Source organism: Gallinula chloropus, assembly GCF_964237585.1.
Source record: "Gallinula chloropus genome assembly, chromosome: 1".
NCBI classification, from domain to species: Eukaryota; Metazoa; Chordata; class Aves; order Gruiformes; family Rallidae; genus Gallinula; species Gallinula chloropus.
The window spans coordinates 108,213,094-108,227,949 of NC_140085.1; the positions used below are offsets into that span (position 1 = coordinate 108,213,094).

General features: G+C 43.2%; 1 protein-coding gene across 2 annotated transcripts in view; it reads left to right on the plus strand.

The window, feature by feature from the left end:
- Positions 1–4,352: 4,352 nt before the first annotated feature.
- Positions 4,353–14,856, plus strand: part of CHODL (chondrolectin) — a gene marked incomplete at its 5' end in the record, with an annotated part of 29,126 nt that continues 18,622 nt past the window's right edge. For both annotated transcript variants that reach the window (XM_084279365.1, XM_084279366.1), the window contains one exon: positions 4,353–4,443. In XM_084279365.1, coding sequence (XP_084135491.1) covers positions 4,353–4,443 — 91 coding nt within the window. The remainder of the gene's footprint in view (positions 4,444–14,856) is intronic.

Here is a 14,856-nt window from a genome sequence, read left to right on the forward strand (position 1 = left end):
GTCTTGCTCATTTTTTTTAAAGCTACTTCTGCTATATGTTACATCTAAATGGATTATAATCGAAGGAAATTAAATTACTTTGGTGCTCCTTGGCAGAACTTGGTGTAACTGTCAGTCATACTGCATACAGCCTCAACGGCATTTTGCACTGTGCAATGCAGCACTATGCAGAAATACCTGAGTTAGTGCTGAATTAGCTGGCTTCAGAGCTGGGCAGATGGAGGCCGGACCAGCCCTATTTGAACTGGGGTATCATAGCTCAAGCCAGTGCCCCTCGCCGGTCCCAGCTACGCAGACCACCAACTCACTGGGAATTCCTAAGGGACAGTGTATTGTGCAGAAGTGACAAAGTGTTGTGCAGACTTGAAATACATTTTTAGACACTTGAATAATGAACAATGGTACAATCCCTTTCTCTCCTGTCTCCTGTTCCTCTGGGTTTATTTCTTTTCTTTTTTTCTTTTTTTTTCACTCACATTAATGGGTGTGTGGTACCTCAGATCCTGCTGAAGGGAAGCTTAAAATCTCCCTAATCCCTTCCCTCCTCTAGTACACTTTATGTCTTCTGAAATATTTTTAGCATCTGCACCTAATTCTTTTCCATAACTACAGAATAAATTAAAAAACCCACCCAAATGTAAAACATAATGCTATTGTAGTCCCAAGAAAATTGGCAGAAGAAACTAGGTAGCTTAAACAATTTTTGAAGCCAATAAGACGGCAGATTGATAGAGCTCTAGAGAAATTATTTAATAAATTATCCACATGCAAGCCTTTGCATACAGTTAATGTACAAAATTCTTTTCTCCTCTAATATATAAATATATTTTTATATAAATATATAAATATATAAATATATAAATATATAAATATATAAATATATAAATATATAAATATATAAATATATAAATATATAAATATATAAATATATACACACACAACAGGGCAGCTTCAGAGACTGCATATTCTAGGCTCATGGGCAAATGGTAGAGGAATTTTAGATATGAGTGAGGAAACTAAAAGGAAAATTAAAATAATCATTGCTGAGAAATGAACAGAGCAGACAGCTGTACTTCAGATTTTAAACAGCACTTCATGAAAGTGAAGTATAGAGCACTGCCATGTTGGTGAATGTTAAAATAGAGGAGCTCTTTTTTTCCCTTCTAGGCTTGCTTGAAAATTGATCAGTAATACTAAATAGTAACCATTTTTTAAAGATTGGCCAAATCTGGTCTCCAAAGTGTTTAAAAAGCAGTAAGAAGAAACATAGCAGCATTTAATTAATGATCAGATTTATTCAGAATTTCATAGGCTAAACACCGTTAAATTACCCAATGATTTAGCTACCTTATGGAAAAAACAGCTCAAGTTTACCCATTTTTTCTGTGATTTGCTAAATAATTTGTCTTAGAATAAAAGTTACCTCCAAAAAATACCCAGTCTTGACTTGAAGACAGCAATTATTTTGAAAGCTTTATGTTCAGCTAAACTATTCTAAGTTTGTATTCTCCAGATTAGGAAATAAAACCTTGCAGTATGACAAAACAATAATGATCCCAGAGAAAAGACAGTCCACCTTTCAAAGAGTGGTTTCAAGTATTAGTACAAGTTATTAGGATTTTAGAATAATCATCACAAAATTTTTAATGCACTAGAAGTTGTTCATATTCTGGGTACTATAAACCCAAAATATGAACTATAAACTCAAAGGGTTTTGAGTTGTAATACAGTTATTGTGGTTTGTTAAAATTCTAGGTTGCTTAGTTGCTTCACAATGCTGCTGTGTCTTATGCTTGTACACTGCGGATCAAACTACAGTATCAACAACATGAATGGATTATAAAGACCATAGACCTGGTCCCAGCAGTGAGTCCTGTCTCCATCATTTAGAAGGCCCAGAAGAACAATTGCAAATTAGGGAGTTGCCAGGTCTGGGAAGCAATTATTTTTAACTGAAAGTGAAATCAGCATTTCCTGAAATTATGTATATATATATATATATATGAACTATGAGCAGGAGAGGGAGAAGTAGACAGATCACTAGGTAGCTTCTTAACTGGTGTGACTCAACACTGGTAAGGAAAGCTCCTCTGGTGCAGCATCACAGGGCACTCCCTGTGTTTTCTTTCTGCGGGAAAGCAAGCAGCAAGTGGCTGTAAGATGAAGACAAGCCTGGAAAGTTTCTGCAGATAATTATGAAAATGCAGTTTGGTCTCAATACAAGTGTGCTTTTTCTCTTTTTTTTTTTTTTCTCCCTAAGAGACTCGTGTGATGAGATGTGCAGCAAAGATCAGCAGAATGCCAGGAACAGTCACTGTATATACAGTTTTGGCTAATAAACCAGCATAAAGCATGTGAAAAAAAGAGCTGCATAATTTACTGAAGACAGGATTTGTTTTGTTTCCTTCCGTATGCCATTAATTCCACTGGAAAAGAGATGGTCTTGTGGATGCCTGGAGAGTTTCTTTAGCTCTGCAGATATCTATTTTATTTCAGTGTGGCTTTAGGAGCTGGCAAGCTAACGAAGCTTTGCAAAGGGATAAGAAAGAAGACCTTTTCAGTACCCATGGCTGGTGTTTGAAATAAGATTCCCACCAATTTGGAAGGTTTCAACCCTTACTATCCATAGTAATTTCTGAGGCAGTAGGAGACTTTATGCTCTTGAAAACTTCTAAAACCTTTTTAATATTCCCCACCTCCTTTGGCTGAACTTGAGATCCAAGATACTTCAGACAAACTTCAGCTCCCTCATACTTGCAACACAGGCGCAGGTGAAAAGCACATAGAGCTGAAAGGCTTTGATTACCAAACATGTTTAAAATTCTCACTGTGTTAACTTTGGTCATGCTCTTCTATGTCTGCACATCATCAGTAGACATACGAGGACCATGAAGAAAAGGTTGAGTCTCAGATGCCATTGAGATTTAAGGTAGCTACTCCATTTCAGAATTCAGTGTTCAGTACGACCAGCTCAACTTACCTGTAAATGTAGAAAGCAATACTTCTTGGCTTGGAAGCCAAAAATACACATGGAAAAAAAGTTTATAGCAGTCAAACAAGTAACTAAGCCTGCTATTAAATAAAAAACCAAGTTGGTGGCAAAACACATCAGTGCTTGAAATAATTTTCCATTGCTACCTTCAACTACGTTTTTAGAAAGAAACTCATCTAAGGTAGCTTTAAGGCAGCTAGGAAATCCATCAAGTGTTTTAAAGTCCACGGTATTCTAACATGGTTTTGCCTTCAAAACCTGTCTATAAACATCCAAAGGCAAAATGATTCACCGATATGGTGCATATATACATATTTATTTATATATATATAAACTTTAGGTAAGTTCTGAGCAAGACTAAGTTCAAACGGGCAATCTGTCAAATAATTTGCATTAAAAATGAGCTTTAAGGGGTCTGTAATGATCTATCCCGTTTAAAAGCAAAGCATTCACAAGAACACAAGTAAACTGCATTTGTAGAGAAAGAACCTTAGCGTCATGACTCTGAGGAACGAAGTGGTGAACGCGGCCCCTTTGAGGAGGTCCAACAGCCCTGCCACAGCGTGCCTTCGGAACGGCAGTAGCGTGGGTGTGCCTCACAGTGTCTTCTAGGGCAATGAGAAAAGGGGAGTTCCGGAGCGGACACCTGTATACATGCATACGGATTTAGACCTTTTTAAGTCGGCAACAGTACATTTCTGTTCTTGCTCGGGAATACATGTACCAGGGAAGTCTGTGAAGCCTTTAACAGGCGGGAGACCCGCACGGAGCTGGGTCTTGGTCGCATTCCGCAGCCGGTAAGACCAGATGACCCGACAGCGTGGGGCTTGGCGGCAGCCGCCGCTCCGAGAGCCCTCAAACCCCGAGCGGGACGTGGCAGCCCCGACGGCGGCGAGCCGGGCGCCGCACACCGAATACCTTTGCCGCTGTCTGCCCAGCTCCGCGGCCGCCGGCGATGAGGGGTGGGAGCTCGTCTGACACCGGTCCCGCTCCCACTCGAAACGGGGCTGCTGCGCGGCGGGACCCACGGCCTCGGGCCACAGGTCCCGTTACCTCCGCACCCCGGGCTGCCCCTTACAGCGGGGCTGGGGCGGGGGCACCGGCAGAGTCCAGCCGCCGTCGGGGCCTGCGGGGGGCCGCGGGGGGCGGTGCGGGGGCGGTCCCGGCCGCCCGCCTGGGCCGGCCCTCGGCGGGGCGGGGGGGGGGGAAGCAGATATAGGCAGGGCCGCGGGACGGCGGGGAGGCGTTGGTGTGCCGAGGCGCGGAGCTGGACCGGTGACGCCTCCCCGCCGGTGGGCATCGGCCTGCCCTGAGCGCCTGGGACGCTTCTCGGCGGGGAAACGGCAGCGGGGTCACCGCCATGGGGTCCAGAGGCGGGCTGGGGCTGGCGGCGGTGCTGGCGGCCGCGGTGCTGTGCGGGCCCGGGGGACTCGCTGGGCGCGTCCTCAGCGGTGAGTACGCGGCGGCGGGGCCGGTGTGGGACGGGAGGCGCGGAGCCGGGTCGTGTCCGGCCGGGGAGGGGGAGGCGATGCTGGAGTTCAGCGCTCGTAGGAGCTGGTACCGCGGAGGGGAAGAGCTGGGACCAAGCCCACCGCTTGAATGACCCGCGCGTCGGCGACGGGCTGTGGCACCGGCTCCTGGGCGCGTCGCTGGAGCCGGCTGGGCGCACCGCTGCCCCGGTGGCTTCCAGGCGGCTCTCGGAGCGGCGGTGGCTTTGGTAAAGACAGCCTGTCCTGGCCGGGGGAGGCTCGCCGGGGAGCAGCGCACCCGCCGGAGTGGGGAACAGCCGCCCGTGTGGGGCTCCAGAGGCGGAAAGCTTGGCTGTCAAACTTCCGCAGCAGTCTTCAGCCTGTTCCTGCCACCGCGGTGTTGCCTGGCACAGGCTGAGTTCGGGGTTTGGTCGGCTCCCTGCGAGACGGAGCGCGTTTTAGGTGCCTACAGAGGTACAGAGGGTGTGCTTCCCACAGGATTTTCCTGAGGAGCAGCTGCGCGTGGAGATGTGTTTGCGTCTGCACAGGGGTGTTTCTTCTCCTTTTTTTTCTTTTTCTCTTTGATTTTGTAAGTGATGTAGTTAGGAGGGAAAAACGCAAACTTTCAAGGCCATACAGCAAACATAGTTTTGTGATGTGTGGGAACACCTGCAACTTTCGGGAACCGAAGGGAAGCCAGTGCTTAAGCTCCAGTGTTGCAGGCTTCAGTTTGAGATGTAGGATCACATTGTGTATATCCAGCGTGAGCGTGCTCAGAAGCTGCTAAATTTAATGCAGAAGCTCTTTCTGATTTCACTTTGGGTAAGACCATCCAAGATAAAGCTGACAGGCTCTCAGAGGCATGTTTTGTGTGCAAGCACATCTCCACACGTGTGTCCCGACACAAAGATTTACACACTTGACTGCACTCGTTAGCAAGTTATGTGTGCAAGCCTCTGTATATGCAAGTGAGAACACATCTCTGCAAACTGATTTTGGAACAGTGCAAACTATTTGTATACAGTTGTAATGGTAGCATGTCAAGAAAACTTTTTGGGCAGCTTTTTTAATAGGAAACACTAGGTTCCTGTATTCAGATAGTTTTCTTAGCTGTTGGTGTAGCAGAGTCACTGACTATTTTGGTGATGCCTTATTGGAAGCAAGTTCATGTGTGGAGCTGAGATATGCTGTTGGGCTTTTGATGAAACCCTATCTTCCAGGAAACAATGGCTTGGTAGCAGACCTTCCGACGTTTTTGAAACAGCTTGCCAACCTAACCCCGAACTACTTCATCTGTTATAATGTAAATTGTAGGGTCACATACAATAGAGCAAAGCTTAATTTAACAGTTTATACAAAGACTATCTAACAGTTTGTTATTTTAAGGACTAGTGAAGGTGCACTTTGCATTCATAGTCTCAGTACGGGAGTGTATGTGTGTCTGGGGAAACCCAGTTCTTTAATCTTCTAGCTGGAGCTTCTGCATTTAAATAACACATGTAACAAACTTGGTAGAGATCCAGCTTTTAAAACAATGTGTAATATGTGTATACTGCTTAGTCAGGGTGTTCCTAGATGCATATAAAGCTGTGAAGTTTTTAAAGAGTACAGGATCTACTCCATGTTTCCCTAAGTGTTTCAAAGTATGCAACTAGTCTGCTGTCACGCTGTGTTATGTGGCTAACACTTGGCTGATAGAGCAGAGGAGAGGATTTGAAGGCACTTACAGAAGGAACCGTTTATGCACTATCGGGTGTATTAGCTGAAGTGGTATTTGTTAGATAAAGATTCTCTAGATGGTAACAGCTGAAGAGATTTATTTTGCATGTGCTGGAATATTCTGGAATACTGGTAGGAGATTTTTTTTTTTTCTCTCTCAAGGACCACACCCCAATCCTTCCACAGGCACATGGAGAGGTCTAGTGCTAGTAGTAGTTGGCATTTTTTCAAACAAGAAATAGTACTATTGAATTCTTGGGTGGTGTGTGCTGTCCACCTGACTTCCATCCAGCTTATATATCTGTCTGCCTTATGTAAGAACCAACAGTTTGGACTTAAACAGGCTTACATTTAAAATCATGAGTCTCCATCTTAAGCAGAATTGTTTCTAGAAAATTGCTAATTTATGATTCAAACATAATAATCTGGAATCCTAGAATGTTCTGGGTTGGAAGGAACCCCAAGGATCATAGAGCTCCAACACCCCTGCCACAGGCAGGGCCACCAACCTCCAGGCCTGGATCTACACAAGGTTGCCCAGTGCCCCAACCAACCTGGCCTTGAACACTTCCAGGGATGGGGCATTCACCACCTCTCTGGGCAGCCTGTTCCAGCACCTCACCACTCTCTCTGTAAAAGACTTCCCCCTAATATCTAATCTAAACCTTCCTGCCTTTAGTTTTAATCCATTCCCCCCTTGTCCTGTCATTGTCTACCCTTTTAAAAAGATGATTCCCCTCCTGTTTATAAGCTCCCTTCAGCTACTGGAAGGCTGCAATGAGGTCCCCCCACAGCCTTCTCTTCTCCAGGCTGAACAAATCCAGCTCCCTCAGCCTCTTTTCATAGGGGAGGTGCTCCAGTCCTCTAATCATCTTCGTGGCCTCCTCTGAACCCTCTCCAGCAGTTCCACATCTTTCTTGTACTGTGGGCCCCGGACCTGGATACAGAATAATAAATGGAAATCTCACTGCTTGCATTCCAAATAAATTAAATGTATCATTCCCATCACTCGCATAGAAACTGTTCCCTGAAACTGACTTGAGTGCTGGTTGGACCTTGTGGAAAGATTCCCATTTACAGACTGCAAGGTCGTGCCAGACCTAGTAATAATTGCAGAATTGCAACCATTTTGACCACAGTGTCAAGAGGGCAGAGAAGGAACCGTCTGCCTTGAGTTTCTTTTTCCAAGTATGTTAATTTTCCTAGGATAGAATTGAGAAGATTGCTTGCCTCAGACAATTCGCATTTAAGTGTTACTACTTTGCCACCTTTCATTTGGGAATTGAAGACAAGTAATACAAACGCTTTGCAATTTTTAATGTGGTTTGACAGACCTTCGTGAGCTGTGCTTACAGCCTCCATACCAGAATGTCTAGTGTTGCCAGAGAATTGATTCTTAAAGTAAAGAAAAAATCAAAGCAGGCTCAGGAGAAAGTGCTGAGTCTGCCTTGCTGTCCTATGACATCATGAATAACATGAAGTGATGATAATGCAGTTTGCAAAGATGCAATTACTTTAAGTATCTATTGGGCAGGAAAGATGCAAGCTAATCTTATTACTAATCATTTAACAGCCTGTGCATTAATCATAGATGTTATACTTTAATGACTGCTGTATGCTGCCTTTTTGTGTTTCTGTGGCTTTTTAAACTTTGCTCTTCTCTATTGCTGTGCATCACCAGCAGATTAAACACTGGTAGAGTATTTTAATGCAGTATTTGTTTATTTTTGTGTAAAAGTATTTGTATATATGTAAAATACTAAAAGAATAAAAAACCTTTTCTGTCATGAAACAAGAAGGGCTGCCTCTCAACTATAGGCTTATTTGCTTCACATGGCTTTAAGGATGTGGATATGTTCATTCTCACAGTTTATGACCATATTTGAGTTAGTCATAAAATATGGTAAAATAAGATAATTAAAGAATTATCTTCATGGGTAATGAATTGAACAGAGGTTAAAAAAACCCTTTCTCATAAGGGACAATTTAATTTAGCTCAATTGGCTTGGCCTGATTATTTCACCTGAGTTTTGTCTGTCAGACTTAAGTATTTTCTGTAGATGAAACCACCTACTGTTTGGGTTTTTTTTAAATTTTTTTTCTGGGGGAGTGGGGAGAGGCATGGACTGTTAATTTTATAATTATAGCTCAGATTGGGAAAAAACAAAACAAACCAAACACCCCACACTGCCAGTCTCATCTTCCATGCTAGAAAAGCTTTTAATGGACCTGCATGCCCACATGGTACAAGATCTTTGTTCAGTTACAGGTCGTCTTAATCACTGAAGTTGAGACTGCAAGGGAGGTTGGGCACTTAACACTCCTTTATTAATCCCTCTCTTTATGCATTTATTCTGAACAGTGCCATCTTGGGGACAAAGCAGTGATCTAGGTTCTTGCAGTGTGATGACAACTCTTGGATGTAATACATGTTTCTACTAAACACGCATTGTTCCTAACCAATAAATTCCTTAATATCTAGTAGAAGGACACTTTATATTAGGTAAACTATTATGGCTCAAAGATGGGAACTCAGTTTTGATAACCTGAGACTGTGATGGTGGATGAGTCCTTCAGTATCAGGATTCAGACTTCTGTATTTGGAGTGATCCCCTTTATCAGCCCTGTAAAGCTTACCTTGCCTATGGGGGAGAGCTGTATGGGTTGGCCAGACTGGGGCTCTATTCAGAGTCTAAGGAAAGAGTGATTAAAAACTTCCAGCATTTTGACATAGGTGAACACTTTCCAGGAATACAACTGCTCCTTCTCAGTATCTTTTTCCAAGTTTGAGATTTGCAGTGCTTTCCTCTAACTCGTGACTTCCAAGGCCCAGTGCCCCACCTGACAGGCCCAAGAGAAAATACCTGCCACGGAGGGAGCTGTGCTAAAGAACAGTATGGGCAGTCTGCTTATCTTTCACCTGGTTCTTCTTGCTTCCAGTGAGACAAGGCTGGTGTGCTGTCCCAGCACAGCAGCTAGGTGCAAAAAAAGTCTCTTGCCTTGAAGTCATGTCTTGTGCCTTGACTTTACTGCTCTCTAGCTCAGGTCTGATTTTTTGTAAATCAGACTTCCTGAAAAGATGTGTGCTTTTCTCTAAACAGCACTAGTTCTAAAACCAAATTCTCATAATGACTTTCCCTTTACAAGTATCTTGTCTATCGGAAAAGAATAAAGAATGTAAAATCGTAGAATCACAGAATTGTAGGTGTTGGAAGGGACCTCAAGGAATCATCGGGTCCAACCCCCCTGCCAAAGCAGCTCCCTAGCTCATATTGCACAGATAGGCATCCAGACTGCTCTTGAGTATCTCCAGAACAAGTAAGAGGAAGCAATGACTTGATAGTAATTTCTAAATTGTAACCCCATACTCACATCTGTTGCGCAGTCAGAAGTTATTCGAGTCTCTTGCTGAAGCAGATGCCACTCCCACCACTGACAGACAGTAGGACCTTCAGTTCCAATCAATCTTAAGAAATTCTGAGTCTTAACTCAGCAGTTGGCATGACTAAATCTAAATGTAGCTGCAGCATACAGCTAATCACTTGGACTCATTTTATAAGCAGTGAAGGAAAAAAAAAAATTAGGGTGGGATTAATTTTATTTTGACATCTTAAATATCAGAGATGCACTCTAAAAATGCCTGTTTCTTTGTTGACACAGTTCAGTCAGTGAGCCAGCTCAGATAAGGACAGATATGTTGCAAATGACTAAAGTTTGGTAAGGTGAATCTCACTCTGTGGATCTCAACAGTTTCTTCCCATACAGCGTTGTATACACGTGATGTGAATTAACCAGTTACGCTCTACCTCCATTTGATTCTGTTATAAAGGATAATTTACTCTAAGAGAAATCTATTCTAATTTATTTCTCCTTCCCTCAAAGATCCCTTCTGTTTTGCCTTAGGGAAACTGTCACCAGTTCTAAGATCCCATCTGGATTGGCCTCTCCCACTTTTTTAGTAGAAGGTGAATGAGCAAGGAAGGACTTGCCCGTTGCTTTCTTGTAACTGTGAAACTACTGCAAAAAGATGAGGGGCACTTTGTTGCACTCTTATATTGGGATGCATGCAGGGTGTTCCACCCTTCAAGCCTGTGAGAAATCCTGTTGAGGGACTTTACTGGGGGGGGGGGTGTGTGTGTATGTGTATATATATATATGTATATATATACATATATAAACCTGTGTGAAAATGTCTGCTGCTTTGCGACAGGAGACTATTCCCTGCTCCTCTGGGCTGGCACACATTATACTTAAGCCATTCTGATTCTACAGTTTTTGTCAAGTTTATTCCCCAACATGCTAACACTAGCTGCCGTATTAAGTCTGTTGTAAAAGTACCTGGGAAATCTGCTCTGGTCTTTACAGCTTCACAGAAAGCTCTTGATGAAGTGGCTTAATTTGCCGGTCTTGTCAGTGTTTGTGTCAGTATTTCTGCTTTTTTATTAAACAGCTGAAATAATGGAACACTCATGGTGTGTCTTTAGGCTGTGGTATTTAGAGAAGTTATTGTGTGTGTGTATAAGACTTCTCAGAAAAATGAAGATGATCAAGCAAAAATGCTGCTAAGAGCTTCAGCAGTAAATGTGTTTAAGTCCTGGGTAAATAGTCCACATCCCGGAGCAGACTTGCAGATGCGTAGATGTTTCTAACATGTCATCTTGCATCTTATTTTGAATAGGCTCCATTAGATTGTGTTGACATTTGTGTCTTATCACTGGCCTGCCTGCTGGTGCCTGTGGAAGTGGGTAGGGTTATTTATACCCATGAAGAGTGTTATGGTTTGGGTGGTCTTGCATTATTATTTTTTTTGGCAAACATTATTATTTGTTGGGGAAACTGAGGTCCTGATGGCAAAATAAAATGCTCATGCTCATGTCCTGCTCTTGTGGTGACTTTCTTACTGCAAATTCAGAAGACACAGCTTGTACCACATAGAAATGCAAGGCCTACCGACTCTGGGTGCTGGCACAGAGCTTAAGTGCATTGTCCTCATCATGCTTGGTGATGCCAAGGAGCCTCCATGTCTCACTGTGACAATGTTGCTAGACATTTCACAGACGGGGAAAAATATAAGCCCAACACCAATCTTGGTTCCTTTTCAAGATGGGAAAAGGAAAGGCAACTTGCAATTTTTAGGGGGTTGTCTTAGCAACTATGTTTGGCACTTTGCATGGACCCTGGGACAGTGCAGCTGGACCCTAGCCCCTTACAGAGGGAAGTGGCTGTCTGCCATGATCAGCTCTGATACATAAAGTTCACATGATTAGAAGAGAGGAAAACAGTTATTACAGGAAAAGCTAAATGGATCTTAGATCTTTAAATTTATGACATGCTAGATATCTGAAACTGACCTAGTGCCAAAAAGTAGGCATGTTTCACTTAGAAGAAAGGAAATCTGTCAGGGCTTTAATGATTTGACTGGCAGAGGGGGAAGGTACTTGAGAAATACTTTATAGATAATTTTTTTTTTTGACACTGACATAATCACTCAAATCAGTCACTAAAACTGTTTCATAAAAATGGATATTTATTTTCCAGTTGAAGACACTTACCCTGTATTGATTTGCATAATTGTAATCTTATGTTTTCTTGCAAGGGAAATTGTGGATGGTGAAATGTTGATTAGCTTGTAATAAGATTTAGAAATCAAACTACTTTTTTACTGCTTTGTTATCAGTGGCCTGAGATCCCTGCCATGTATGCCAGGCTAGAGAAGATAACTATATGAAATGTGTGTGTGTTAACTTCTTTGTGAAATGAGTGAATAAGCCTATTGCTTCACTTGGGGAAGATGGCAGCCTTTGATGTGGGCAGGTATTCCAGTTCTCAGTGCATCAAGAACAAACCTGTATTTGAAATGCTGTATCCTTGGTTTTCAAAATCCAGGTGAACTTGTAGTCTGCTCTGGGGAAGACAAATCTTGCAGTGCTTTATTCAATACGATGAAAAATTTATCTACGGGTTGTTTTTTCTTTGTATTGTTTTTGAGGCATCCTTTCTTGTATCTTCCTGTGACCTAGAACAACTGTTCTGAGCACAGAGTGTTTAATAAACCTCCCCCAAAATAATCTGTTTAGATCAGTACTTGTCATCAGTGTTCATATGTATATTTTTAACAAACTATTTTACTAACCAGTTACCTTGCTGCAATTTTCAGGGGAGCTATTTGGCTTCATTTTAATGGCACCTGTATTCAGCCAGATGCCAAGATCCTGGTGTTAGTTGTAAGCAGTAGTCTTCAGTATTCAGATCAGCGCTGCACAATGTCTCCTTTCTGACTGCCTGGTTTTGTGAAAGTGTGGCCTTGGGTCTATTGAGAACACTTGCTATTCAGAAATAACCAAGTCAACTCCTTGTCCCCAAAAATGTCACCTGCTTTGTATATTCTTTAATTAGTATTGTTGTTATTTTCCTCTTCCTCTGTTGTATCTAGTAAACTGCCCTTATTCCAACCCACGAGTTTTAAATTTTTCTTCCTATTCTCCTTTGCGTCCCACCGGGTTGGGCAGAGTGAGCAAGCATCTGTATGGTGCTTAGCTGCTGCCTGGGGCTAAACCAATGTGGGGCACAAAGGGCTGAGATAACAAACCCAGCCAGAGCTGTTAAAACAAATTTATTACATGCCTTTATTATATTATCTATAGTCTGTGGGCACAGTGATGTGTTGTTCATATGGCTGTGGTATGTAAATACTTAATTGCTGCATGTATTTCTTGTGGTGCTGTTTAACACTATTGGAAGAGTGGTCCGGATTCTCTTTGTTTACTGTGTCATATCCACTTACGATGTAGTAAGATCACTGGTCATGAAGTTAAGCTAGTATTTGTATGTGGCATTGATGTCATGCCCATACCTTGGATGACTTCTCTTGGAATTGATTAATAATCACACCAAATCTATTGGCAAGATTCAGGGGGAATACTTGCTCCATCTCTTTCACATCCCCTTTTTTCTTTGGGCTGTTATAATGGTTTTTGAGAGTTTTGAATGCCCTTCAAGCCAGCATGTTTCTATTGCTGTGTCTCCTGAGTGTGTTCCAGGCCTTGTTTAGGGTTACAAAAGATTGCTTTAAATATATCACACAGAAATCTACCCAAGGTTGGAAAGGCATAAGTGGCACAGCATGTGGGAGAATACAGGCAGGTATCTAGAGAACTTCTTACCTCCAGTGATTTGGTAATTTACTTGTGAACAACTACAGGGAATTATGGTTGATGGATCAGTACCATCACGAAAAAGGGAGGAAGAGGCAGAACCAAAGGTTATTACCTGATCCCCGTGTCTGAGTGTGGTGCAAGATGTGTGAAAAGACTTCAGCTGTGTCCAGGGGAGCACATTGTTACATGGCTGCTTGATGCTGAGATAGTGGGGCCGATAGCTTGGAATTAAAGGGTAAGGAAGCCAAGCAGCTGGGATCTCTGTCCAGGGAAAGGAGCATTGGACAAGGTGATTGGAGAAGAGTCACAAGCCCTGAGCCTCTGGAGGTGACTGTTGTCAGGCATGAAGGAAAGGTATCCCTTCAGTGAAGATGTTACATGTCACCGAGGCAAGCGGACCATCACAGAGAGGGGATGTATCCAGTATCTGAGGGAATTAGCCGCGCAGGAGACAGTCTAATGCAGACAACGAGCAGTTACCCACAGATTCAGATAAAGCCCAATGAACATGACCCATGTGGAAGTTTTGTACTGCCAGCTCTTTGGCAGTAACGGACTGGAAAGGTGAAGAGACACTAACGGTGGATGAATTGGCTTGCTGACTGTGGCAAGTCATATCTAGGCTTGACTGTGGAGAAACTATTCCCAGAAGGTCCATCAACTTCAAAATATATCCTACTCCCTACCTGTATGGATCAGTATCTCGGATATTAGGAGTAAGTGTTCCTCTGATCAAGAGAGGGTGCCCACCATGAGGCACCCTGTGGTTTTATTTGTGTGACCATAGAGAGAACATGAGGAAGTGGTATTGAGAACCTACCTCAACCCTACTGGCGTGTGCGTGTGTGAATTGAGAGGAAAAAACAATCACAAAAAGGGATTCTTCCAGGAAAAATGCTTCTCCTTTCTCCAGTGGGATCAAATAAGAAATTACAGTTATGCAGGAATTGTGGAAGTGATCATGGGCTACCAGAAGACAAAGGTTTTAAACTACTGCCAGAGGTGGAGGTGAGGCATGTTGAAGAGACCCCACAAAATGAGCAGCAGTATGCCCTGTTCACTGATGGGCCCTGTCGCATTGTGGAAAAAATATCAAAGATGGAAGGCTGCTGCATGGAGTCCTATACGACATGTTGCAGAAGCTGTTGAAGGAGAAGGTGAATTGAGCTAGTTTGCAGAGGTGAAAGCCATCTAGCTGGCTTTAGATACTGCTGAAAGAGAAATGTGGCCAGAGCTCGGCCTCCATACTGACTCTTGGATGGTGGCCAGTTCCCCGTGGGGGTGGTGACTAAACAGAAGCAGAGCAACTCACAGTGCAGAGGCAAACCCATCTGGGCTGTGCCACTATGGCAAGATATTGCTGCCCTGGTATGGAGGATGGTGGTTGAAATATAAATATGCAGAAGCCTCGCAGATGGATTATATCACTCCCACAAGCCCTCCAAAGCAAGCACCATGTGCTTACAGTGGTTGAAGCAACCACTGGCTGGCTGGAAACATATCCTGTGTGTGTGAACCA